This window comes from Rhamphochromis longiceps, linkage group LG7 (assembly GCF_057381845.1).
Source record: "Rhamphochromis longiceps isolate RC_006_pf linkage group LG7, R_longiceps_female_GT1.1, whole genome shotgun sequence".
NCBI classification, from domain to species: domain Eukaryota; kingdom Metazoa; phylum Chordata; class Actinopteri; order Cichliformes; family Cichlidae; genus Rhamphochromis; species Rhamphochromis longiceps.
In genome coordinates, this window is record NC_140563.1 from 41,457,634 (window position 1) to 41,484,601 (window position 26,968).

Here is a 26,968-nt window from a genome sequence, read left to right on the forward strand (position 1 = left end):
AATATTGTAAAGGTGTTATTTTTATAGAAATTGTATGACATTTTAACATTACACTGTCATTGTTCAGTTATTTAGTGCAAATGAACATCATTGTTAAACAAAACGGTAAAATTTGAATTTCAATGTACTGATAAGCCCCCTTTTTCTTGTTTTTGAGACAGTAAAACTTGGACATCAAATCTGAAACAACCTTCTTACGTAGGATTCCCTTTTTAATCAGAATGATTGTAGTCAGAAATAAAAGTAATAATATAATGTTAAGCTTACTGATAACACTCAGTCTTAATTATTTCTAACAATCATCAGAAGCAGAATAATTTAGCTATGAAAGTCAGTATTTTAGAATGATTAGATTTGACCGATGACCTTTAATTTCAGCATGTTATCAGGAGTGTCTTGTGAGCCCTCGGCTTCCTGTGGAAAAGTTTCTGAGCTTTAGTTGACTTGGAGGTCCATTGGGGATCATTGCAGTCCCCACTTGTTAAAACCAGTGCTAATACTAATTCCCATTTGACTGCCATTCCATTTTTAATGTCCACATGATGTTGCCAGTTGTGTCTCTTGGAACTCAAAATTTCTTTAGAAACCTCTTCATCATGACTTATTGTTAGTTTGGTGTAAGGAAATAATTACGTGTCTTTTATAGCCACGTTTGCGTCTTGGCTGTAAAGGCAGGAACTGCATCTGTATGGCAGCTGAAGCTTATTTTGAAGCTTAGTTGTTACAGAGTTCACAAAAGTTTAAAACTAAAATTAGTTTTTTGTTTGTCTGCTTTGTTTTTGCAACCACTTTGGTAGTCTTGTGTTGAATCATGTGATTTTTGGGAGAAGGTGATTTATTTGTGTTGTGCATTAATATTATATTATTGTGCATAATGCAGATATAAACATTTGATGAGAGACAATAACATTTGAGTTTGGCCTTCTTTTCTGAATTTGAGTTGTCCCCTGTTGAGTAGTGTTACATGCAGATTTTAAACCCATATATTTAACACCTGGTTTAACTTGTGTACAGGGTTGTGCATCTATTGGCCTATTGAAATCTAAAGCTATGGTGGGGCTGTTGGTTCTTTATTTGTTTTTTCCCTGTGTGGATTGCTCCAAGATTAATAATAGAAATATTTCCTGTAAGCTGTACTAAAACATGTGGTTATTGTTTTCAGCAGCGCTTTACTTACAAATGCTGTGTACTGGGGTCTAGAAAGAGACTGGGCAGATTCTTGCTGCCTGATTGCCTGTGTTTGTGGGGGGATGAGAGATTTTAAAAGTCAAATTCACAAGTTCTGTGTTACAATGAATGTTTCTAATTTTAGCAGTGTGAAACATCATGTTTAAGTCTTGGGGTGATTATGAGAAACACTGGCACCAAGGAAAAAAAAAAAGAACGGGGAGGAGTGGGAGGGTGGTGGAAGGAGGGCAGCCTCGTGTCTTTGCAGTTGATCATTGGTTGGAACCACTGGGAAGGGGGTGGTGCCTCAGTGCCACTGTTTCTGTAGAGAGAGGCAGAGGGAGCGAGTAGTGTGAGAAAGAGACTGCAAAGGAGAATAAATGAACACTGGGGGTTCTCCCAGCCAGCCTGCCTGCCTGCCTGCCTGCCTGCCTGATTTCCACTACAGACAAAGGTGATGCCCTTCCTAGCTGAGGTGGGCGTGCGTGCATTTTGAATACCGGTCACCTCGCACACCTTCTTCATCCTCACAGCTCAAGGCATTCTGCTGTGATCTTTCTGCGAAGGACTAGACAGAAACTGAGGCAAGAGCAAGCAGAGAGGCGGAAACGGCAGCAAGAAATCAGAGCTGGAGGATAAGAAACGGGGGGAAGAGGAAAGACAAGCAAGTTAATGGACTGAATAAAAATGATGCTTAATCTTTCATGTAAATTATGTATGCAGCACATTAAACAATAATGTCTCCTCACTGGAAGCTGTGTCTGTGACTCTGTGGACTGTAGACAGAAAAGAGAGAGATTCAGTCTGGGATTTCTGCAGCTGCAGCAGATGTTGATGACATCTCAGACTATATAGGGAAGGGAGGCATTTCAAGCAAGTCGGACTGGAATTCCTTAAAAGTCAAATTTTTGTCTCTTTGCTCTTCTTTGTGCCTTCAACTGGGAATTTTGCAGTGCCGAAACAGGAAAAAGAAAAGGACCCGTATTGCATCATTTGGAAACCTTAACAGCCTGCTCTGAAGACAATTCCTGGGGACTTTCTCACCTTTTTATGGTCTTTCAGTCTTTCATTCATTTGAAATGATAAACGCCAGCAGTCTCATTATGGAGCACTGCATTTGGACTGAAACCATACAGCTTCTCTGAGCTCTACCCAGCGACCGGGCAAAGTAGTGGCTTCTAGGATTTACTGTATCCTTGAAGAGCCCTTCGGACAGATATTTCTGCCCAAGATGATGAATTCCTCGCTGGATCCACTGAACCAGAGCTCTGCTGACTTCTCAAACTCATCTGCTCCCTTTTGCTTACTTGAGATAGGCTATTCCCAGATTTTCACGACCTGCCTCCTTGAAGTTTCGATCATACTTCTCCTGACTGTTCTCATTATTTCTGGTAACCTAGTGGTGATTTTTGTGTTTCACTGTGCCCCTCTGCTCAGCCAGCACACCACCAGTGCTTTCATCCAGACTATGGCATATGCCGATCTGCTGGTGGGAGTCAGCTGCCTTTTCCCCTCCCTGTCCCTACTCCATCATCTTCAGAGCTTCGATCCCAAACTCACCTGTCAGGTGTTCGGGTACATGGTATCTGTTTTAAAGTCAGTTTCAATGGTGTCTTTAGCATGCGTGAGTGTAGACCGCTACATCGCCATCACACGGCCTCTGACTTATGCATCCCTAGTGACACCTTGTCGAGTGCGCTGCTGTATTGTGTTGATATGGCTTTACTCTGCTCTGGTGTTTCTCCCATCTTTTCTTGGATGGGGGAAACCTGGTTATCATGGCGATGTTGTGGAGTGGTGCGCAGTGGAATGGAGGACAAGTCGGGCTTTCACAACCTTCATTGTTACGCTGCTCTACGCTCCAGCTGCTCTAACTGTCTGTTTCACTTACGCAAACATCTTCAAGATCTGCCGACAGCACACCCGAGAGATCAGCGAGCGCCATGCACGTTATGGACCTCAGCAACTGCAGGGCCCAAGAATCGCAGTTGGCTCTGTGGTCAAGGACAACAGTACAGTAGAGCAAGGACAGTTACCCCACTTGTCCCAACCCCAGTATCAGCAGTCCACATCAGCATACCCAGACAGACGTTATGCTATGGTGTTGTTTCGCATTACTAGTGTGTTTTATATCCTTTGGTTGCCCTATATCCTCTACTTTCTGTTGGAGAGTGGAGGGATCTACCACCACCCTGCAGCATCATTCCTTACCACATGGCTGGCTATTAGTAACAGCTTCTGTAACTGCCTCATTTACAGCCTCTCCAACTCTGCCTTCAGGAAGGGCCTCAAACGTCTCTGCTCTTTCTGTTTGCAGCGCAGCGGCAGCAACTATGGGGTTAGGAACACCAAAAAGGCTTTTTTTGGTTCTGCTGAAAAGGGGTGGGGATATGGTCACGGGGAGATGAGAACTGGTACAACATGTCACGTGTAGGGTAAACACTTTTGCCAAATTGGCATTTGGACACGTAAGAAACGGCTGAAGTGATGGCTGTTAAAATGCTGCTAAAATGTGCTGTAAAGAGATGGAACAAGGTGTTGAATAGCCTATGCCGTTTCTGTTGCATTTGGAAGTTAGACAAGCATCCTCTCTGCACAAGCCACAGCTGGCAAGTAGAATAAGTCGAGAGTAAATCTATGAGAAAAAAAAAAAGTGGCTCTTCATGATGTTTTAAAATGGTCAAGGACAGGCATGATAGGTGGAGGGGGGTTGAAATAAGGAAAAAAAAAGTATATGAGAGCCGTAGACGTAAAGTAACTTGAGGATGAACAAAAGGTTTATCTACCAGTGTTCCTTTTTTAAGTGAATCCTTAAATTGTTATAACAAAAACCCTTACCGAAACTGTGTTGAAAAACTAAATGTGCCGTTTCTGAAATAAAGTGATTTCACTTCATTTGCCAGATCATCGTCACATAAGTAATACTGAATGAAGCGCAGGATAGATGAATGCAAACAGAACAAGTGACTTCTGTGATTAAGGATCGATGTACTGAAGCTAACTGATAACAACCAGCTCGTTAATTATGGTTTTCAGTCCTCATACCATAAATCAGTGTTAAATATTAAAAATGATGCAACTTTTTTTCTTTAAATATTTGTTGTCTCTTGTCGCTGAAGGAGTAGGTAGGTGTAGACCCACCTAGATTTACCGACTTTGAATTTTAGATTAACCTATTTATTGATGTTGCTCACAAATGTCTTTAAATGATTTGTGAGTTTGCATACTACATCCATTTTCTTTGTAATATAGTATGGTAACCAGCTTTGGCATATGACTGTTAACCTGAAAAATGCAGATGTAATGATTAGTGAATATCTCTTTCAAGTAATATGTCATTGCACCTTTGTTATGATTATGTAGCAAATGTGATTTTGTGTTTCTGGGGCACTGAAAGGCCGAGGAAGGATGTATTATTGCACTTATTTTATATTGATTATTGGTACATCTTTGGGCTAATTTTATTTATTTTTTAAGAGATTTTTCTTGTTGGTTAGAGGAAAAACAAAGAAGCAAAGAAAAAAAACCACAACTATATTTTCAACCACAAAAGCCTAAACTTATTAACTTTTTTTAAGGAACTGAACATTTTCTTTGGGCTGTTCCTAATGACTATTGTTCTTTAAAGATTTTTATGATTGCGAGACCGTCTGACTGAAATGCCAGAAGTACTTGACCAGTCAAAAATTTTCAGTGCTCCGAGCCTCACCCACAGTTACTGCCCAAGAGCATTTACATTAGCATTCATATGAATAACCATTCAACTGTGAGCCTTACCCCTTATCTTTTGGATTGGTAGGAGAAACAATCCTATGACATCCTGAGTCAGATATTTGTAACAATCTCAAATGATTCCTTTTTTTTGTTTTGTTTAGTACAATCTTAGATGTTTGCTGTGTTGTGACTGCATTACTGTGCCTGCATTTGGGATCTAGTACACGTGTACGCAAACAAACAGGGATCACATGCAATCAGAACAGACAAATAGCCCATTCACTCTGCCAGCAGGCTTACCTCTGTGCGGCAACAAGAAGAGGGACTGGTTGTGTGCATACCGTCCTAAGCTCTAAATTTGCAAGGAATTACTTTTGCGATGAGCTATGGAGTCTTCTTTTATGCGTTTGGTTAGCTAGAGAAATTCGAGCTTTATACATTTTATTTAAACTACCAAAGAGAGTTCAGTAGGTATTCGTGGATATTTTTCCACTTTTCTCTAGTGTATAAAAGATCAATGCTAGCGGATTTTACTCAAAGTTTGCGGTGGGTCGGCGATGCCTTGTGTGCATGAATATGACTGTTTCTCAGACTACTGAGATATATCGTTGCCTTGATAGAAACACGATTTTAAACTGTTGGGAAATGATTTCCTCTAACAGCTAGAGAGGGCTCTGTTTATTAACACTTGGCTGTTTTTGGAAGGCACAAACTGTCAATTGTACGCACGTACAGAAATGAAAATGTCAGGTCCACATTCACTGCGGAGTAACCTGAACCACACGAGTTGTGAAATATATTTGCAAATTATACTTATATTTCACAAGTTCACTTTTGTCATTGTTTATCTGTTCTGTACAATCAAAATTAACCAGGAGTGAAAACATGACTGAGAACAATTTAAACAATTTTTTATTTTATTTTTTTTTTTCTTTTGCATTTATTCATTCATGTGTGCTTGTTGTGTATGAGAGTTTACAGATATGTCAGGATGCGACCATTGGTTGAATTTGGACTGTTTAAGATTTTCCAGCAAGGGTGCTACTGAAGCTTTCCCCTTTGCTCATTTCTTTATTAGCTGCACTTCCCTCAAGTGTTTCCCCTCTGTGCGTTGTGAGTGTATGTGAGTATGAAGTATTGTGGTGGTAGATAGATTCACATGTTGTCTTTAAATACTGTAATCTGCGTAGCAATGCCAAATATTGTAATCTTTCCTATTTTTGTTTCAGTCTCTAAACAAGTGTACAATATTGCCGTACTGAATGTTTGATTGTTAAACTATACAAATTTCTTTTCTACTCACTTTTTTCCTTTTGTTCTTGTAAAGTGATAAATGTTGCGCAATCTAGGTAGGATTAGCAGCATGCTTACTGATTAAAAAGACTGAAGTTTGTTTTTAGATATTTCTGTTTAAATTTTCTGCTGTAAACACAATTTGTAAAGACTGATGGCTTTTAAAGTTGACTAATTTAAAACTATAAAACTTAAAGGTACAGTTTTGTAAATTGTAGCGTATAATGGTGACACATCATTGATCTTGCGTACACATTCAGTCTGTCTTGTGGGAAAATAATCACTTCCATGTTCTCAAGGACATGACACTGGTGACTATGAGGAACAACTATGGCACGCTGGGTAAGATTTTAAAGAACAAGAGGAAATGTGGCCACTACAGCTGGTTTAGGAAGTCATTTGTAGCTTAAATGCAGCATTCTTCTGTGAGAGAGAGGAAAAGAATTGTTGGTGGGCACAATAGTAAATGAGCACATAGTTCACCTGCAACAGACTGATTAGTAAACTCAGAAAGGTCATGAAAATGTATTCAGTAGATGCAAAGAAAGAAAACTAAAATGACTCTGAACATCCAGAAGCTTATATCCTTTTCTTTGGCTGTAATCAAAGTGCATTTGAATAAATTTAAATGTCTTTATGAGCATACAGCGTCTTTGTCTTTTGTCCTAATGAAGTCACATACTTTAATGGATAAAAGTGTCATTTATTGGATTTTTTTCACTTGGATAAACGAATCGTTTGTCATGGAAAAGGTTAATGATAAAGTGATTTGTCCAATTCCCGTCACAGGTACTATGACTGAAAAGGCAAAGATAGCGTTAGTACGTTGGTCTTTCTATAGTTAGTGAGGAGTACAACTACCTGTTAAAATGGTGGTGAAGACATATTGTTGATTTGTTTTAGGGCCTCTCTTAACCGCAATTTACCAATCTTAGAAGTCTTTGTGTCGCCTTGAGACTGGCTTTGTATTTTTAGTTTAAAAATTATTTTTTACCCTTGACTTGGCCCTGCACGTGTCATCTACATTGCCCTCTTGTAGTCTGATAGTGTAATCAGCAAATTAGGGCTGACCCACATTCAAAACTGTGTTTTGTTTTGTTTTTCTTGTAAATTACTCGTCTGTTATCATCATTGTTATGGAGGGTTTTCTTTCCCCGGAAAATTATCAAGATCATTTTATCGTCCTGCTTTAGTCAAAACAGGCAGTGTCATTAAAGGCTGACTTATGATGCAGCTGTTTTAAGGAACTGATTATTTTAAATACACAAGAGGAACCTGAGCACTGTAAGTGAGGTGTATTCTGGAAAGCTTCCAAAGTCAAGATTTTTACTCTTGCCCACATTGAACACTGAATAATACATGTAATGAACAGTCGGAACTATGTAAGTTTCAGATTGAGAAAATAGAGCCACTCCATTTTTAAAATAATGCTAAAATGCAAAATATTTTATTTGCCAACGGTGTTGAATTTCTGATGAGGTTTGCGTGAGATGTTAGCTTTTGTGAATCATGAATGTGGGGATAATTTAAATGTTTTTTTTGCTGCTGGTGGACGTGAGATTCTTCTGATTTACTCAATGCTTTGTTGCCTTGTTTTTGTAGCATTTTTGTGCATTGTGTATCTGTACTAGGCAAATAAATGTGATGTTATTTCAGTCTATTCAACTGAATCTGAACTAAAACAAGGAGAACTGAGGTTAAATTTTGAATTTTGTTGTTGATTTCCCAAGTTTTCACTAGTCAAAATGTCAGATCTCTCGAAAAGCAGCATATTTCTGCCTGCAGCTATTCAGCTGAATTTGAATGCTGCTGAAACTGATGTAAAATATGTGGCAGTTGACATTACTTGTCATTTCTATTCTGATGAGATTCATATTTTGTCTGCTCTCCTTTTGCTGAGGCAGTGAAACCAGTGCACAAATGGCACAGAAAGTAGGGCATGAGACAGACTATTAAGATTTAATTATGGCTGATGCTAAGGTGAGGAAACTGCACTATGGGAAGCCTAAGCAAGTGTTATTTACCAGTCATTTTAAAGAAAAGAGAAGGAATCACTGAATTCATCTCAGTTATATTTACGTTGTTTTTTTTTTACGTTTTTTTTTTTAAAAACAGGACAGTAAAACATTCACCATTTATTCTTCCATTTACATTTAAATCAAGTTAAGTAATCTAAATGCAGCACTTTGTATTATTTTGTTCAGGGTGAAAGGTTTATGGCAAGCTTGATAAATATCACCCCATGTTCTCTTGGTGTCTTGGTAGGGTCCTTTAGGAGCAGAGAAAGAATAACAGAGTGACATGTCAGCTATTGTGTTGAGTCAGAGAAAATCGGGGACGTAAACAATAGAGAGCTAGCTATTCAGCCTTCTCACGGAAGCTCTAGTCTAGTGCTTAACTCCAAGCTTTAGATTCATGCACACACACACACACACACACACACACACACACACACACACACACACACACACACACACACACACACACACACACTTGCACTGTAGCGCAGCCATTTTTGGCTTACCCCCAGTGAAGACATTTTATTGGTGTTCTGTCAGAAAATGTTTTGTTCCTGGACTTTCACTCAGTTTATGGGTGTTGTGGGTCTCAGCAGTACTTGTTACTGATAGCCAAAAGTGTTCTGATGCATCTGTAATGTTTGTACAGATTTTTAAACAGAAACAGGCTGGTGTGCTCGAGAATAGAGAGAACTACAGAAAAGGCCGATCTGAGACAACCTAAATGCAAATGAATAAATAATTGTGGCAAGTCCTCCGAGAATCTTAGAACAACATATCTGCCGAGTCCACTTTAGAGAAAATGGCTGCTTCAAAGGGGAAGTAATATGATTTTTCTTATATTCTGCGATGCTTTTACAAAAGTGTAAAATGGCTGTCATTGATAAGGGCATCACAGGCACACAGCTCCAATCAGGAAAAACAAGTTGGCTTAAAGTGAGAGGAAAAGAAGCTAAAATGTGTTTTTTTTTTAGACAGAGTATGCACCAAGGAGGGGAGCTGTGCAATTGCCCACTGTAAGATAAATAGGAATTATTTTAAGTTGGGAATTGTGGAGAGCTCATTTAGTAGAGTCATAGAATATCAATATAGAGCAGTAAATGAGCAAAATAGACCCTCTTTAACGGGCATAGTGGTCTCAAGTAGAGACTGACTAACTGGTAGCTTGTACTACCGTTTGACATTGGCTATTTACGAGTCTGTCCATATTATACAAAAAGCAGCAGAATGAAGGAGAGTCAGGTAACACGTGAACAAGTAAACGTAAAACTAAATATATCAAATTATAGAAAAATATCAGCTGATGAATCAGAAGAGCAGAAAGTGTTTTTTTTTAATCATCAAATATTGGTAATTGGTAGTGATATTGGTTCCATATTAGTCAGGCTCTGACATGAATCAATATAATTTTTTCTGAGATCTTTTTTTTGGTCTTGTTTTTGTTTGTTTTCTGTTCGTACTCTAATTCCATTGATAATTTTCCAGTTAGCTCCAGATGTATTTTATCTTTCATGTTTTCTCTCTTTCTGCTTCTCTGTGTTTCTTTTTCTCACTTCCTCTCATGCTTCCGTACATTATGTTGAGATACTAAATGCATTTTCTTCCTCTCTCGTGCTACTCTAATTCTGAACTTTTCTTTAACTGAGCTGACAGATAGGGAGGAAGCTAATTGGCCATTATGTCAGAAGTCTTTGTGCATGCGCTAAACACTTACGATAAGTATGGCTAAGTGGTGCTTGTATAAACATGGATGGTTATCTTTCACAGAGAGACTATAGCTCTGTGGGATGTGCCACATTGGATGCAATGGTTTTCTCTTTGAATAAATAGATTTCTGGGACACAAGTTTTTAGTACCCTTGAGGCTAAATGTCTCAATCACTTTGGATTTTACTGATGCACTTTATGGTGAGGTCCTGCCAAGTTTAGAAGATATACTTTATTAGGTATTCTTGTTCTTCTTGTCCTTGTTAATACAAATATCAAATTGGCAAGTCACATGGCAGCAATTCAGTGCATTCAGGTTTGCAAATATGGTCAAAATGACCTGCTGAAGTTCAACCCGAGCTCTGGAATGGGGAACAGAAGTGATTTAAGCGACTTTGAATGTGGCATGGTTGTTGGTGCCAGACAGGCTGGTCTGAGTCTTGTTGATCCGCTTGGATTTTCCCACACAACCCAACCCTCTCAAGGGTTTACAGTGAATGGTCAGAAAAAGAGAAAATATCCAGTGAGCAGCAGCTGTCTGGGGGGGAAATGCTTTATTGATCCCAGAAGAGCGTCTCTGAGGGCACAGCACATCGAAACTTGAAGCAGAGGACTAAAGCAGCAGATGACCACACCAGGTGGGACTCCTGTCAGCTAAGAACAGAAAACTATAGCTTAATTTCACAATTTTCGCCTTTTTTAATGAGTTTTGATTTGTGCTGTGACATCAAGAATTTGCCATAAACAACATGAAAGCATGGATCCATGGTTCAGGTGCCTGAACCAAAGAAGACTTTCTTGACATAATTTGGGACCCTTAGTGGTGTTGCTGACCTTGTCTATCCCTTTATGACCACAGTGTGCCCAGCTTTTTATAGCCTTCTCCCTCAGGATAGTGCATCATGTCACAAGCTCAAATCATCCCAAACTGGTGTCTTGAACATGCCAAAGAGTTCACTGTTCTGTACCAGGCCACCCGATTTCAACCCAATAGAGGACTTTTGGATGTGCAGCTGACAAATCTGTAGCAACTGTGTGATGCTGTCATGTCAATGTGGACCAAAAGTTGTGAGGAATATTTCTAGCAGCTGGTTGAAGCTATGCCGTGGAAAAGTAAAATGGGGATCCAACTTGCTGCTAGCAAGGTGACCGTGTTTAAAAGTGAACATGACTAATCTCAGATAATTAGATTTGTTATTGTGTATGTCCGATTGAACGAGAGCTACAGTGTAATTCAGAGCTCCAGCTCTGTGACAACCAAAAAACCAACTCTATAGTCACCAAAATTACTCTGAATTTCATCTAGTTAAATCACTTTCACTCACTGACTTAACACCTTCCCCTTGTTCTTAACTGTCACAGCTAACTGCCTGAGCCTTACACCAACCTTTATCACAACATAACCTCATTTAACCTCAACCTTAAAGTCAATTATTTACTCTAAAACAGCCGTTTGAAGGCAGAACAGAACATAAAGTCTTCATCCCATATTCCCAAGGTCTACAATTCACACAATACCATACATGTATACACACTCAGTGTTTTTTAGGGTGTGGTGTTAGTCGTGGAGTGGACCACTGTTGTTGGTCTCTTATCCCCATTAGCTTGCTTTGTTTAAATATCCCTTTCTTCCTGCATTTCTTCTCATACTTGCATTATTTTTGTTACACTCTCTTCCTTTGTGGAAGTTGGAACAGAAACCTCGGAAAAAGGAGGGACTTGATGGGTACAGTAACAGAGTGACCAAAAAGGTATAATTAGCTACAAAGGGAGCACGAGTGGTTTGAAAACACTGACGATTTAAATGAAGGGTTCTCTTTTAAGTTTACATCTACTTTGAGGATGGGTTTGCAGGATTGTTTTCTCGGACAGAATTTGATCCCCTGTAGGGATTAATAAAGGTTTAGTTATGCTAAAGTGCTCTTCAGCAATGGTTAAAAAAACATACAAGCAAATAACTCTAGGTGTAATTTATGAATTTCCAGCATGTAATGGAAACATTTTCCTACATGTATGAAATGAGTCTTACAATTAAAAAAAAAAAAAAAAAAGTTAATTTAACATTTTTGGCTGAGACATTATAGGTTTACACCGATGACTGAAAGTGTTTCCCTCTGTTGTCGCGCCAACGCCCTCATTTTGCTTGAGAGAATGATCCCGGCACCAGATTACAAAGTTCAGTGAACATCACCCAATACATAGTCCCAAATTTATACTTATTTTACCCACAAATGCTACATAAAGCTATGTTTAAAAGTGGGTTTGATTTGTTGTATACAAATGGGGAGTTACAGAGTAAGATTTTTTATTTAGAGGCCGTGTCTCTGAAATTCACTTGTGATGAATAATGAATTAAGTGGTGATTAATCTTTGCAAAGCACGGCTAGTTTAGATTATATTATTCACTGATCTATGTGTGTGTAGTATATCCACTCTGTGGAGTGATATGCCAAAGAAATACGTTTCCCCAGGCTTGTATATGTACTGTGTGCAATCTCCACACATACAGCCATGCGGTTCTGTGAAAAACTAAGCACATTTAAGGATTTAGTCGCTTGTAGGACCACCTTTAACAGCAATAACTTGAAGTAATAGTTTTCTTTATGACTTTATCAGGCTTTTACATTGTTGTGGAGAAGCTTTGGCCCACTCTTTTTTACAACATTGCTTTACTTCATTGAGGTTTGCGGGCATTTGTTTATGTTGAGCTCTCTAAAGGTCCACAGTTTTTCAGTCGGGTTGAGGTCTGCACTTTGAGTCGGCCATGCCATTGCATTGTCCTGCTGCATGGCCCAAGTCAGTTAGTTGGTCTACACTGAAATATACCAGGGCTGCTAGATGGATTTGGAACATTTGTGTACTCCCAAGAAGATGATTTTTTGAATCTTCTTGTTCTCCCTTGCATTTTCATCTAGTGAAATATCTTACCGGTTCTATAAACTTGCTATGAAAGTTATTACTACTATAATAATAATAATAATAATAATAAAGTGCAAGTAGCAAAATTGGGTCATTAGTTTGAAAAGAAATGTGAATTTGTCTAAAATATTGATGTTGGGACCAAATAGAACTGTATTGTGTTACAGTAGTGCAAATAATTAACCTTGATGGCATGTACTTTCAATTTTACAGAAAAAAAAAAGCGTGCAATAGCAAAACCTTAAGAGCACACAGCAGTCTGGATAATAACTGCTTAAGCCATCCATCTATCCCTCTCTAAAGACAATATGTCTTAAACCTGATGCAGTTGTTAAATTCAGTTTATAGTTGCTGTAAAGTATTTCAGTCTCAGTTTATTTTCTTCCCAAATGACCATCTAGTTGACATCAAGTAGGTCACCAAACCAAGAATTGAATCTTACATACAACATTACACAAATTAAATTACCATTTAGTTTCCACTTTTGGTAAAAGCAAAGCTGTTAGTATATTATTTGTTTCACTGAACATGTTTTACCAAGTAAATAACAATATCTGTTTTGTGTTATGTGCCTGTTGTTTGCATACGTACTATACCATCAGAAACTAATGCTTATATTACGTATAAGAAGAAGTGGTCATTATTAGAGTCAAAGTGGGGTGGGCAGATACAGACAAATAAAAAGGCACTGAGCTGTGGACAATCTGTACGGTGGAAGGGAACACTCTGTCCTACCACTTTTTATTCCTGCCCCATACTGTAAATCTCAGCAATGTGTGAGGCCAGCAAATACTCTACAGCACTGACCACTGCTGGGTCTCTGCGGATTGATTTTTCTCTTTTTGCAGAGACCGAATAATAAAAATGGCTTTGAATGTTTTAGTTACTGAATTTCACCCTGCCTCTGCCTCTTCACCTCCTTTCAATCCACTTTAACCTCTCTCTCTCTCTTCTCTTTTCACTTTTAGGAGTCCCCTCAGGACAGCGCCATCACCAGGGACATTAACCGGACATTTCCAGCTCACGACTACTTCAAAGACACTGGAGGAGATGGACAAGACTCCCTCTATAAGATCTGCAAGGTGAGACACTTAACACACAAGGAGGAGGTTAATTTTTCCTCTGAAGTCAGCAGAGGGCATTATCCAGGCAGTCATTAAAATGGATTCACACAGTGCACAAAGCTACTGCAACAGCTGTATGCCAAATGAGGTGTAAACCATTTGGTAGCAGAACTGCAGAAACAAGTCAGCAGCACTCTTTTCCCCACTCTCCCCCACATTAACTTCTGCTGCGTGTAAATTTACAGCTTAAAATACACATAATGAAGAAATAACAGGGAGTGATAAACTGGGTCAAGAACAATAGTAGTAATACTTCGCAGTGCTCTTCAAGGATATTGGGCCAGTGGCTTAAGCAGAGATGATTAAAATGACGCTCCCACTTATTATAAATGTTAAGCTTTACTATTAGTGAGCAGTTTAAAGGTTTTCAAGAGGCACTCCAGGATAATCTGATATGTTTGCATTTAAAGATTACAATGAGTCATTTTTTTTAGTTTATTCAATAGAAAAAAGAACATCGTACTCATAAATAGACATTGATTAGTGTATAATTATATCTTCCAATAATCAGTGCATTGTCATAAATTGGGAATTAATCCATTTAAACTACATAGGAGCAGGGGCTGCCATGTTTGCCATGTTGCGCCACCATCTGAGCTGAGATGGGCGTCGCTGTTCCGCCTAATTATTTTTTATGTTTCAAGCTAGAGGCCGGCGGCATATGTAGTACGCCTCATAAATTACTTTTAATTTAAAGATCACAAATAGGTATTTTAAACTTTATTTATACATGGATATTTTAATTATCCCATTCTTATTATGTCTGCCTCATCCATTTCTTCTCTCTCTGCTCCCTCATTTCCACCTCATCCTCTTCCTCCTCACCTCAAGCCTCATGCTCTGAACACATGAAAATGTGCATAAACATGCTTGTTTTTTTCCTGATATTGTCAGCAGATTAGACATGCGACCGTCCCTGTTTATTACAGTCTCACATCGTGAGTGTCAGAATGTCAGATCCGCTTCAAAGACAGTTTCAATAACGCCGGCTAACAGTGACCAAAACAGCAACACTTACCGACAACTCACCTCAGTATGAGACAGAAGTGAGTTTCACTGACTCGTCGACTCGTATCAGACTCCTTTCACAAAGTTTTACAGCCTCCTACAGTGTGAATAGACGTGGACTCCAGCTGAGATAAATGGAGGACTGACATTCTGTACTTACTTCATGAATGGCGGCCAATCTGCAATCTACTGATGTCTAGCAGTGATATTTTTCACAGTGTACCTTTAATGTGCACTGCTAGTTTACTTTTCTGCTTATAAAAGGCAGCATTTTGTGGTCTTTGCATGCATGAAGTTTTTTCCTTTCCCACTCAACTCACTTCACTGCCAGATGTTTATGCACCACTACTGCAGGTCATTAAATTTTGTTTTCTCCCTCCCATAGATTGTTTTGTCCCGTCTCCCTATAAACTCTTCCTTCTTTCCTCTTTCCCCTCACCTGCAACCACTCGAAGCAGATAGCTGACCCTCCATGCTCGTCTGGAGGTTTCTTCCTGTTAAAATGGATTTTTTCTAGTCCTAGTGCTGCTCTTTGTGGATTGTCTGATTTTTGGGGTAGTCTTTCTAACACTGTAGGTTCTTTACCTAAGGTATAAATCACCTTGACACACCTGTTGTTGTGGTTTGGCTCACTATTTCAATTTCATACTAAATGGAATTGAATCAAAACTGAAATTCACATAATATTTAATAAATCTTTTAAATATTAAGAAGTATAAATAGCTGTAATAGACAGCTTGTGTCCTGACATAGATTTGTAAACTCACACCCACTCATGAAGTTGTTTTTTTATAAAACTGCATGTAATTACAGGTGAAAAACAAGCAGTTGGTTAGCTTGCAGCCGTCGTTCTTGATGAAACCTGTCAGAAATAAAAATAATCTCCATGTGAAATTGAATCACATTTCTCTGGAATACGATATAATTACTATGTAAATGACTGGCTCCACAGTAGGTCTGTAGAGCAGTAGTTGAAGGTGCCAACGCTAAAATCAACCGCTCATTAATTTACTTTCTCACCGGGTTACTGGGTGGTTCAGTGAGTTCATAAGAGTGAAAAGCAAAACAAGTTTTTTTTAAATCGAACGCGTAGTTTGGTGTGCGCGTTTGATTCAAAACGTTGGCGTTTTGATCATCGAGCATCTGTGCTCTCTTTCTCATGAAAACGAGCACATGCGTCAATAATATGCATACATACATCTGAAGCTATACCTCCATAATTCGTCACGAATGTCCCGACTGCAGTGCGTTCAGTTTTTAGTTTCATGTCATTTATTATGTATAACTCAGGTGAGGACATCCATCTCTTCCCAGACAACCACCTCCTCAGGTGTGTTTAAATAATTCAGCGGGCCCTCCCTCTCCTGCATGTATGGATTGATCCACACTTTGTCCGTTTGATTCATGCTCATAATTTGTGTTTGTAGCTCAGTAGGCCACTACAGCCCTTTCGCCTGATTCTCTCCCTAGCTCCCAAAGCAATTTAATACATAACATTTGTACCAACATTTCCTTCAGACCCCTTTTTTCTTGCTTTTCTGTTTGTTTCTGAATCTATCCAGTTAGACTTGATTTCTTTAGGTCCTATTCAGTCTTTCTTCATTATTATACTGCCACACAGCTCATACTCATTATAATTTAAGTTCTCTGTAGCCAAACCAGCGTGCTGAGGGTGAAAAAATAAGATATTTGTTTCATTTTGTTTGGCTTACTGTAATTGTGGGCGGTCACTGCCTGTTCTGTTGATGTGTTTTGTTTAATGTTTCTTGTAAATGTAGATATATGGTATACTAATTACGTTCTCACCATCAATTAAATGCAGCACAAGATCAGTATTTACACATTGCTTTGCAGCCTTGGTGTAACTTCCCAAATCTTTAGAAAAAAATGTATGCTATACTATACAAATACATTAATTTCTTTATTTCTTTTTTTTTATTATTATTATTTATCGTGACACTAGTTTGTTACCTTTCTTTCTGTCTGCATTCTTTTTTTTAGGCTTATTCTGTTTACGATGAGGAGATCGGGTACTGCCAGGGACAGTCCTTCTTGGCTGCAGTACTGCTGTTGCACGTGAGTTTACATACCAGCATGTCCAGGGAAAAAAAAAAAGTATTTCAAATATAGTGTCATAGCTGAGCGGGGCTGTTTTATTTCCTTTGACATCGATACCCTTCCAGCTTTCAGAAACACTGGAGGATTGGCTTAATTTATTACATCCTCCATCCTATGTTTAATGTCTCTCAGAACTTGGTCAATAAGTACCTATAAAAGGAAATTTTAGAGGTTTTATTTGTTTATGTAATGTAGACGGCAACATTAAACCACCTGCCTAATATTGAGTAGTTCTCCCTTTGCACTGCCAAAACAGCTCAGACTCTCTGGGGAATAAACAGGTCCCCTCTTGGGATGGGCTGTGTTGACTGGGACCAAGCATATCCTACAATTGCTCATTGGGATCTAAGGTGTTTGGAGTCCAGACCAACTTCCTAATCTTGTTGTTGTGTTCAGGAGTATATGTTGCAGTAACCCCCACGCATGTGTCTCTAGCAAAGGTTTTAACCGCAGAACTCTGCATAGTCATAAGGCTTTAATGTTGAGGTTTTTTGTTTTTTTTTTTTGTGTGTACAATATGGTCACAGTGATCATCTGAAACCTGTAGCTTGTTTTAAAACTCCTCTGTGGTCCGGAGAAATGCCAACAGTGCCACCTAGTGTAGAAACAATGGCCATTTTTATAAAGCATCCGACCAGAGGATTTTTTAAAGTGACATTTTAGAATTTCTTGGGGCACTTTGCAGTTAACTTCATGTGAAACCCTTGTTTTCAGCATGACTGAACTGACTTAAGGCACTAATAAGTAAATCTCTTGGTTTTCTTTAGATGCCAGAGGAGCAAGCATTCAGTGTCCTGGTGAAGATCATGTTTGATTATGGGCTCAGGGATCTTTTCAAGCAAAACTTTGAAGATCTTCATTGCAAGTTCTTTCAGCTTGAGAGACTTATGCAGGTTTGTATGATATAAACTTGTATAACTGAATGCTCTGCGCACCTGTACACTGATATATACTATTATATTATATAATGTAATACATAAGACCAGCAAGGTGTATTACTTAGTATTTAAGTAGAATTGAAGTGATTTCTAGCTGCTCTCCTTCCTTTCCCCCCCATTTGCTATCTTTTTTTTATTACATCTTCCTTTTCTCCTCCTCCACATTCTTCAATCTGCTTCTCTAACCCCATGTCCTTTTGTGTCTTTATTGCTTTTCTTGCTTTCAACGTGTCTGTTCCAGGAATATATACCAGACCTGTACAACCATTTCCTGAATGTGGGCCTGGAGGCTCACATGTATGCCTCACAGTGGTTCCTCACTCTCTTCACAGCCAAGTTCCCCCTCTACATGGTCTTCCATATAATCGACCTGCTGCTGTGCGAGGTTCGTAATCTAAACACAAACCTCAGTGACTTCAATCGACAGAGGTAATGACTTATTAACTCATGGCATAGAAATGCCCTCAGCTGTTAAAGGCTGATGGGGTGTTGTGGTTACCCTGCCAATCCGGCAGGTGACATGATGTGACATGGAGATCCAAGTTTGTGAGTGGGGTAACTCGAGAATGAAGCGACATAGGAGTTTTAAATTCATACCATAGGTGTGTCTACAAAAAATATTGAAGGAGTTTGAATCTCTGTGACCTAAACCTTCAGCTCAAGGTCAGAGGTCCAGTCTTCTGAAAATTGTTTGAATTGATAACTCAAGAAGGAAATCGCCTCGGATTCTGAAATAAATTTTATACAGTGGTGTGAAAAAGGGTTTTCCCCTTCCCGATTTCCTTATTTTTCTTCTCTTGTCACACTAAAATGTTTCAGATCATCAAATTCAGATATTAGACAAAGATGTCTTGATGGATGCTCAATCATCCAGGTAAGGAAATCCCAAAAAGTTGATTCGATTCATCTGGATGTAGCGTTTTTAGTGGAAGAAATGTTTCGTCACTCATCCAAGTGACTTCTTCACTTTCAGCTGAGGTCAGCTTCTTGATCATTCATGTGAAGAATGATCTGCTAGTTTCAGTCATTATGCAAATATATTGTTTACTTAAGCTGAACTCAGCTTTCCAAAAATTAGGTTAATCACAGTTAAGTCATGATTTAACAAGATGGGCAATTGCTTTTCACACAGAACCAGGTAAGTTTGGATAAGTTTGGATAAGTTTTCTTCCTTAATCAGTGAAATCATTGTTTAAAAACACAATTTATTTGGGTTATCTTTGTGTGATATTAAACTTTGTTTAATGCTCTGAAACATGTAAGTGTGACAAATATAAAAAACTGTAGTAAATCAGGAAGGGCGCAACAACTTTTTCACAGCACCGTAGGTACCATAGATATCTTTTTTTTTTTACCCTGGGAATTGAAACTCTGAATATAGGAAAACCCTCGTCTCATTAATCTGCTGAATGATGTCAGTCCAGTGATGGTGGAAGAAAGCAGCAGGACTTGGGATGTGGTTCAAGATTTAGGAATTTATGACCAGACCCAGGGAGACTTGTTTCAGATCACACAATAACTCAGACCAGGGTAAAGTCTGACCTTCCGGTGTAGCGGTCCAAGCTGAGCAGCTGTCTTCAGATCCTGTGGAGAGATATGAAGTTACCCCATTAAGTCAGACCGCTTTAACAAATCATCTGGGAAGAAAAGGAGCAGCCGCTGTGCTTATCCACATACTTAGTAAAAGTATATCCCTAGAAACAAGCACACCACTTAAATATGGGGTTTTATTATGAAAGCACTTTAGATGTTTTATTTTTTCAAGAATAAGCATATGACAACGTTTATGTGTGATTTTTGTCAGTCGCTTTTTTCATTAAAACTTTAAGCAACAGTAATTAATCAATTCATTTTGTTTTTTTCTCCCCTCAGGGCATTAGTGTAATCTTCAATGTGGCCTTGGCACTTTTAAAGGTAAGAAAGCCCAGACAAAAAACTAATTATTTTATTGTTCAGCCACACCAAAGTGAAAATGGGACAGCAACCTCCTTGTGATGAGGGGAAATTGGTTGATGATTGTGTGTAGATTGCAATTGTGTTGTTGGCAACACCCTTAACATCTGGGTAAGGTATTTATGCAGGTCGACTGGCAGGAGGCAGCCTGAGACTGCAGTCACTCAAGCAGATTGGTGAAGGTTTGCAAATAAGTTCAGTCTAATTTTTAAAACACAAAAGTTGCTTTCAGCATAGCAGCTGACTGCAAGTGGTTTACTGACCTGGTCCCCGTCTTCGACGTGACCATTGAAAAGTCAATGAGATCACAAGTTTATTGCAATAAATTTGGTCGTGCTGCTCCAACCGCCGTCTTCTTTAGTGTGACTGTAGCATCAAACCAATGAGCATTCAAAGATGGCCAGAAGATTTGAGTGGAAACAGAAATGGAGAGGTTGTGCCAACAGAACCTCAAATTCTAAAAGGTTTATGCATGTGAGACATGTGCAGCCTCACCCCTCTGTTCTGTGCTAAAAGCAGTGCACGTGCTTTTTTTTAAGGGGACGTTGTGCTTGAAGAACACAGTTCCATCCATAAAATAAACAGGCAAAATAAAATAAATCTGTGGAACAACTTTTATTTTACCATAGATTTATAGACTTGGCCACAAACACAGTCTTTATCTTAGTGCTCACGTGTTCCTAACCAAACCCAGGATGTTGCCTTAAGAATTGTTTCTTCATTTAACAAAAAAGGAAATGAGTCTTTCCTTGACAGGCTGTTTAGGCTTGAGTAATGTAAATTTATGTCTAATTTACCTTTTATCTGCTTTTCCCCAGACATCGAAAGATGATCTAATCCAAACAGACTTCGAGGGTGCTCTCAAATTCTTTCGCGTCCCTGTTCCGAAGAGGTACCGCTCCGAGGAAAACGCAAAGAAACTGATGGAGCTGGCCTGTAGCATGAAGGTTAGTTTAAAGCAGAGCATGTAGTACTTATACCTGCTCAACCTGGCTTTTTCTTAAAGATAGTAGACTTGTGTCTTATTGTCATATTTTGTATAAATAAGAATAAACAGATGATTTTCTTAAAATATTCAGAAAGCCTCAAACCCAACTGAACAGTAAATTATTAAACAAAATATATGGTACCAAATATGTGATATATGATCATTAGTTGATCATTCGCAGATCATTATGCACAAAAGTAAAAGATTTTTTCAAGCAGTATTTCTCAAATACCACTAGGGGTCACTGCCGTGCTTTACACCAACCTTAACAGATAAATCAAACACACGTGTCTTTTTCAGTATCTCAAACAGGCGCACTCGTACCTGTGTCCTGACCCGTTTTGAACTGTCTGGCCTAGTTTAAGGGACCTGACTTTGAAGGTAGCTTTGGGCAGAGATATTTATTTGCACAGACTCTGTAAAGGAGCCAGCAGACCGAGAGATTTGAAGTTTTTGGTTCGCAGTTAGACAGCTGGGCAACAGGCAGATCATGTAATGATCTTCAGCAAAGAAATATCTGCTGGAAATAAATCGGAGGTATCGCTTTTGAATTTAAATCATAACCACCAGAAAAACACAGATTTTCTAGCTTATACTCCTTTTGGCTTATTTGACTTCTTCTATATGCTGTCTTTGAGTATTACACTTATCTGTGCTGCTTTTTTTCTTTAGGGATTCCCTGTAGCAAGTATGTTATCTGGCAAGAGAAAATAATTCCAAGAATTCATTTGAGGTCACTGACTACTGTAATGACTTCACTGGGAATTAAATCTCAGTCAAGGCAGAGTAATTTGAAGCTTGGATAGCAATGTGGGGTGATGACTGGCTGTATCAGTAACTAACCTGAAACGACTGAAGATACTGGCTGACTGGACTACAAATTGTTCTGGGTTGCAGCTGTGTTGGAAGCTTTATCTCAGATTTGACTTTATGTGATCTTTTTCCAGGTACACCCCTTTTTTTTAAAATGTATTTATTTCATTTCGGGAAGTCAAAGTAGCAACAATTAGGTCGCTTCCTTCAAGGTGACCGGAATCTTGAAAGTTTTTATTTTTTTTATTTTTTTTTTACAGCAGGCTTTTATTCTGAGGTGTTTCTCATAAACTCAGAGTTATTCTTTTAATGTATGACTTTAACCTTGGAAGTCCAAAGTTTTCCCAGCTTTGTTTCTTCCTTTAAATCTGAGCCCGGGCTGAGGTCATCTGTGACTTTGGTATTTCTTTTTTTTTTTTAAACGGAATCTTGAAATTAATTATAAAAAATGTCTCCAAATTTATTCTCATAGTTCAACTTTCATAACTTTCTTCGTTGAATGTCAAATTTATTCCCTTCCCCTTTTTTAGTTTCTTAATGTACCCTAATTCATATTTTTAAAATAACCAACATTATTGGAAAATGAACATATATATAAAAATTCAACATCCTGCTTCCTAAGTCATTGAACTATAAGAGATACAAAACCTAAACAAGGCCATTTGTATCATCTAAATTATATTATCTGATATATATCTTATCAACTTTACATCATATTCACAGCAGTGTTAAAGCAGTGCTGAGTATCTTTCCAGGTTGGGAGTCTGCAAACTATTTACTTAACTGCAGTGAGAGGTCATTATCATTATTAGATTTTTAAAGTCAGTATGAGAGAAGTACTTGTGTTGTGCATTCAGCTCACAAACTGTATTCAAGACATAATCTCAGGGTCAAACCAGGTCATTTATGTTGTCTCAGTGTGCTTTTGTTGCACCAACCTCCTCTTCTCATCTGCCAGCCTTATGACTTCTAATGCTAATATATGCAAATTACCCCAGAAATTTAAATAAAACCATAAAAGTTTGAATTTCTTTCTTGGACACTTTTAAAAAAAAGTTTGGCGCGTCAAAGTTTTAGCTTGTGTTCATACCTTATAGTTCTGTTTTTGAGCTACTACACATGAGCATGCGTGTGCAGATATGTTTGTGCACCTACATACAGTATTAGTAGTTGCAGTTGATTGAAACCTTTCAAAGTGGAAAAATATTCTCTGTTTATAAAAAAACTTTGGACTCGGGAGGTTTGTGGATACTCTCTGTACTTCATTGGCAATTTAATTATGAGCTGTTGGAGAACCAAAGTTTTGCCGTAGATGTGAGAAAAAAGACAATAAAAGGATGGATGCATTAGAGACCTGCTGCCCTGAATGACCTTCTGTACTTTGTGGAGGAGAACGTGCAACCAAACACACTGAGAGAATGCATAAAGACACATGAATCGGAACAGCATGAAGGTCATGCTACATCATTAGGTAATGAATGTTGAGATTTCAACATGGGGAGTATATAGTCAAAGTATGCAAACACTGTAGTGCATTGATTGTGAACCCTTAACTAAGGGCATTGAAAATCCACACATCTCATTATAAATTGGTACTGGTAAGATTAGATGTTACAAACAGTAGCAAATTGGCCAATAATACCACCCCGTGTGTTGTTACATGTTATTCAAATGCATGAATAAATAAAGCTGCAGTCGAGCAAAGATTAAAAGTCTTCTGTCTTTGTTTGCAAAAGACTTGAAAACCTCTCCACTGGCCGTCACATTAAACCAAACTTAGTAAGCTAGTTGTATTTCCTTTCTTCATCATTTGTTGTTTTACTCTTTCTGCTCAACAGATCAGCCAGAAGAAACTGAAGAAATATGAAAAGGAGTACCACACCATACGGGAGCAGCAAGAGCAACAGGAGGCCCCCATCGAGAGATATGAGGTACGTGGTTTTTCTAACAAAATATTTCAGTCCCCTTTCTTGTCTCGATATGTTCAATACAGGAAGGTTAAATGATGAGTATATTTTTCTTTAAAAAAATAATGGCAAAAGGAAAAAGAAACCAGCCAAAACAAGAATGATATGCTCCTCCTATTTAGCATAAAGCAGTCTCATCCTTCCTTTTCCAGGAACAAAATGTCTGGCACAGTGCATCACTTAAAATAACAATAAAAATACGGCAGAACAAAAACTGCATGGTTCATAACAAACCGTTATTCTGTTGGACTTCCTCTTCCTCCTCCTCTTATGTCTGTTGTTTATCTGCTGGGCAGGGCATTTAAAAAAACAAAACAAAAAATGTTGTATCATTTTTGTTAATGTTGGTTCTTCTCACGTGTCACTCTAATCTTTCCCCAGAATGTTTTGATCTTTCTCCACTACCAAATACACAGAACCGTTATTTCTTTTGGCTCTGTGCATTCATTGCATTGCTCTGTGGTGTAGTGTTTAATAGACTGGCCTGGACAAATCTGCCATGGCGACCCCCTGGGGAAAAGGGGTGTGGCATAAAGTACCTATACATACCCATGCTTCAGTATTGTTTGGCTTGTTTGTTCTGTTGGCAAAATGATATGCTTAACACTGAGAAAAGTTTTAAAAGTGTAGGGGTGTTAGATGTTGCTTATATGGCAGTCTCAGCTCATTGCTGGCTAGTTACTAGGTCTATATAATTCAACTTTTATAGATATAAATTAGATGTTATTGCTGTGAAATTAAAAAGATGGCATGCTCTCATATAGTGCTGTAGGTGCATATTATTTAAAAATACATTATGAAATATTGTTCCATGCTTTTATAGCTCATAATGTCATGTTTTTGTTGATATTTAAACATGCCTTTGTGGTGGGTTACTAAATGACTTACAATTTACAAAACTTTTCAGCAGTAAAAATATTTTTTAAAAATTATATCTGTTCAGATTAGAGTTCTTCAGAAAACGTATATTATTAGAATTAGGATGATACAGATCTCGCTTAACTTTTCTTTATATTGTTTTCTGTCTTTTTACATAGTAACATTATTATTTTAGTGGTTGGTTGGTTTAACCATTTCAGTATTCATGAATTATGTGTCATCCCCACGATTACCATATAGTGGTAAAGCAGCGACTATATTCTGACATTCATAGCTGAACAAAGTAAATCTATATTTCTTGTGGACCTTGACAGTCCTTGTTCAGCAAATAAAAACTACAAGGCCATAGAAAAGCCTTTAACTATACATTATGCCATTTCAAGGGTAACAAGATGGTTTTGTGCACTACAAGATCATCCATCACTTCTTTTTTTTTGTTCGTGTCCAAAGAAGTGTTTTGATCTTGGGGTGTTTCTATTTTTGCCATGTAAGAGGGATTCATCCGCTCTACGCTAAAGTCAAATGTTCACGCCAGTTTGAGTCATAGTAGTGATAATAAAAGCTGGAGTTGTGTAGTCCACACTTTAATACAAGGATATGTAAATCCATGTGCAAATGGATCAGGATCGGACGGCTTAAAAAGAAGAAAAGTGACACAGACATGAAATGTTTTAACAAAGATGGAAACGTTGACCTAGAAATAGAAGGAGAGGTGTTAGAATTTGTGCTAAGTGCTCCGACTTTATTCCCACTACAGCTGTAGATTGCTGTTAATGATGTACAAACCGGTTATGTCTTGTTAAACATTACAGACATCTCTTACTTTGCGGCTACGTTTTCAGCTGATCAGAGTGAACTTTTATACTCTCAGTTTCATATGTGTGTTGTCGCATCGCTCTGGAAACTGCTGAACCAGTAAGACATGTTTGCACAATCAAACTTAACTCCATTTCCTTGCTCAGCTATCTCAGCGCTTTCCTTCCTCTTTGGTGGATCGTCACTTCTCCGTGTTCAGTGTCGTCTGTCTTAAACGTTTTGATTATTTCATTCTTAACATTTTTGTGTTGATTTGTGGTTGTTTTTCTCTTTTCTTCTTTCTAAACACTGCTTTTTTTTTTCTCTTACATTCACCATCTAGCGGGAGAATCGGCGTTTGCAAGAGGCCAACATGCGTCTGGAGCAAGAAAATGATGACTTGGCACATGAACTAGTTAGCAGCAAGATAGCCCTGCGCAAAGACCTTGACAATGTAAGCCAAAGAAGAATATTTGTGTATGATTGGGTGGGGCTGTTAAACTGTCATTTGTCACTTCTGGTAGAACATCTAAAAAAGGTTATAGCAAAGATGAAAGCGCAAGTGTTTTTGAACAGAAACTTTTTTTCCCCAATTCCTTGAAAAGAGAGAGAAAACTAAGAAGAAAGTAGGGCGACTCTGACTTTCATTGACCTACTGAGCACTGGGTTATGGTGTCTTTTGTGTGTCTGTGCATGTGTGTGTCAGGCCGAGGAGAAAGCGGACGCCCTAAATAAAGAGTTGCTGCTGACCAAACAGAAGCTGATTGAGTCGGAGGATGAGAAGAGGCGGCTGGAGGAAGAGTCTGCACAGGTTAGAGCATGTAACGCGCTCTCATCTAGAGTGAAACAGAGCCAGGGGAAAAAAGTTTCCTGCTGATGCCTAATGTGTTTGTTTTTCCTCAAAATGTCATAAGAAACACAGGGTTACAGGAAGCAACTGCTGAAACAGAAGTCGAAATATTAAGGTGACCTGCTATGACTGAGCAGTTTTTATTGTGGACAGGTCCAGGATTCACAAGAAATATTGCATCGGCTGATTTACTCTCAATCAGTGAAGTTCTGTTTGTCTCTGTCGTTTGCAGGGTATGACAGCCTGTGTGGAACTGCTTGTCTTTGAAACAAGACCGCATTTTATACTTTCCTGAGCTAGAAGCACAGCTCATAGTGAGCATGAGACCAGATTTTTTTCTGACCTTCAAGTCTTTACAAAACAGCCGTTATGTGATGAATATACCCCTGTCATACCTGAAGCCTTACATCAGACTTGGGAAATGTTAAGCACAGCCATCTTTTTGTACATGTTCTTCTGGCTGTATATTTGCCTCTCAGCCAGTTTCTCTGCATGAGACACATTTCCACATACTTTCAATTACAGAAATATTTTAAGAAAAATAAAACCACTGGCTCGCTTGAGACTTCATGTGTGGAGTTTAATGTTCTCCCTGTGTTTGTGTGGGTTCTCTCCGGATATGCTGACTTCCTCCTACATTCCAAAAACATGAACAGGGTTACGTTAATTGGTGATTCTAAATTGGCCAGAGGTGTGGATGTGAGTTTGTATGGTTGTC

The 26,968-nt window shown here is 38.5% G+C and overlaps 2 protein-coding genes across 3 annotated transcripts in view; both read left to right on the top strand.

The window, feature by feature from the left end:
• Positions 1 to 26,968, top strand: part of rabgap1 (RAB GTPase activating protein 1) — a 77,299-nt gene that overhangs the window by 37,164 nt on the left and 13,167 nt on the right. For both annotated transcript variants that reach the window (XM_085413674.1, XM_085413675.1), the window contains 9 exons: positions 13,786 to 13,899; positions 16,951 to 17,025; positions 17,835 to 17,960; positions 18,247 to 18,390; positions 19,878 to 19,919; positions 20,777 to 20,905; positions 23,598 to 23,690; positions 25,744 to 25,854; positions 26,107 to 26,211. In XM_085413674.1, coding sequence (XP_085269800.1) covers positions 13,786 to 13,899; positions 16,951 to 17,025; positions 17,835 to 17,960; positions 18,247 to 18,390; positions 19,878 to 19,919; positions 20,777 to 20,905; positions 23,598 to 23,690; positions 25,744 to 25,854; positions 26,107 to 26,211 — 939 coding nt within the window. The remainder of the gene's footprint in view (positions 1 to 13,785; positions 13,900 to 16,950; positions 17,026 to 17,834; positions 17,961 to 18,246; positions 18,391 to 19,877; positions 19,920 to 20,776; positions 20,906 to 23,597; positions 23,691 to 25,743; positions 25,855 to 26,106; positions 26,212 to 26,968) is intronic.
• Positions 1,420 to 6,761, top strand: LOC146665889 (putative G protein-coupled receptor 21). The gene has a single exon (XM_085413673.1). It carries the CDS (start codon positions 2,399 to 2,401, stop codon positions 3,599 to 3,601), a length of 1,203 nt encoding a protein of 400 aa, XP_085269799.1. The 5' UTR covers positions 1,420 to 2,398; the 3' UTR covers positions 3,602 to 6,761.

Excerpts from the sequence above, each read along its gene's own strand:
- LOC146665889 (XM_085413673.1), top strand. The coding sequence starts at position 2,399 with ATGATGAATTCCTCGCTGGATCCACTGAACCAGAGCTCTGCTGACTTC.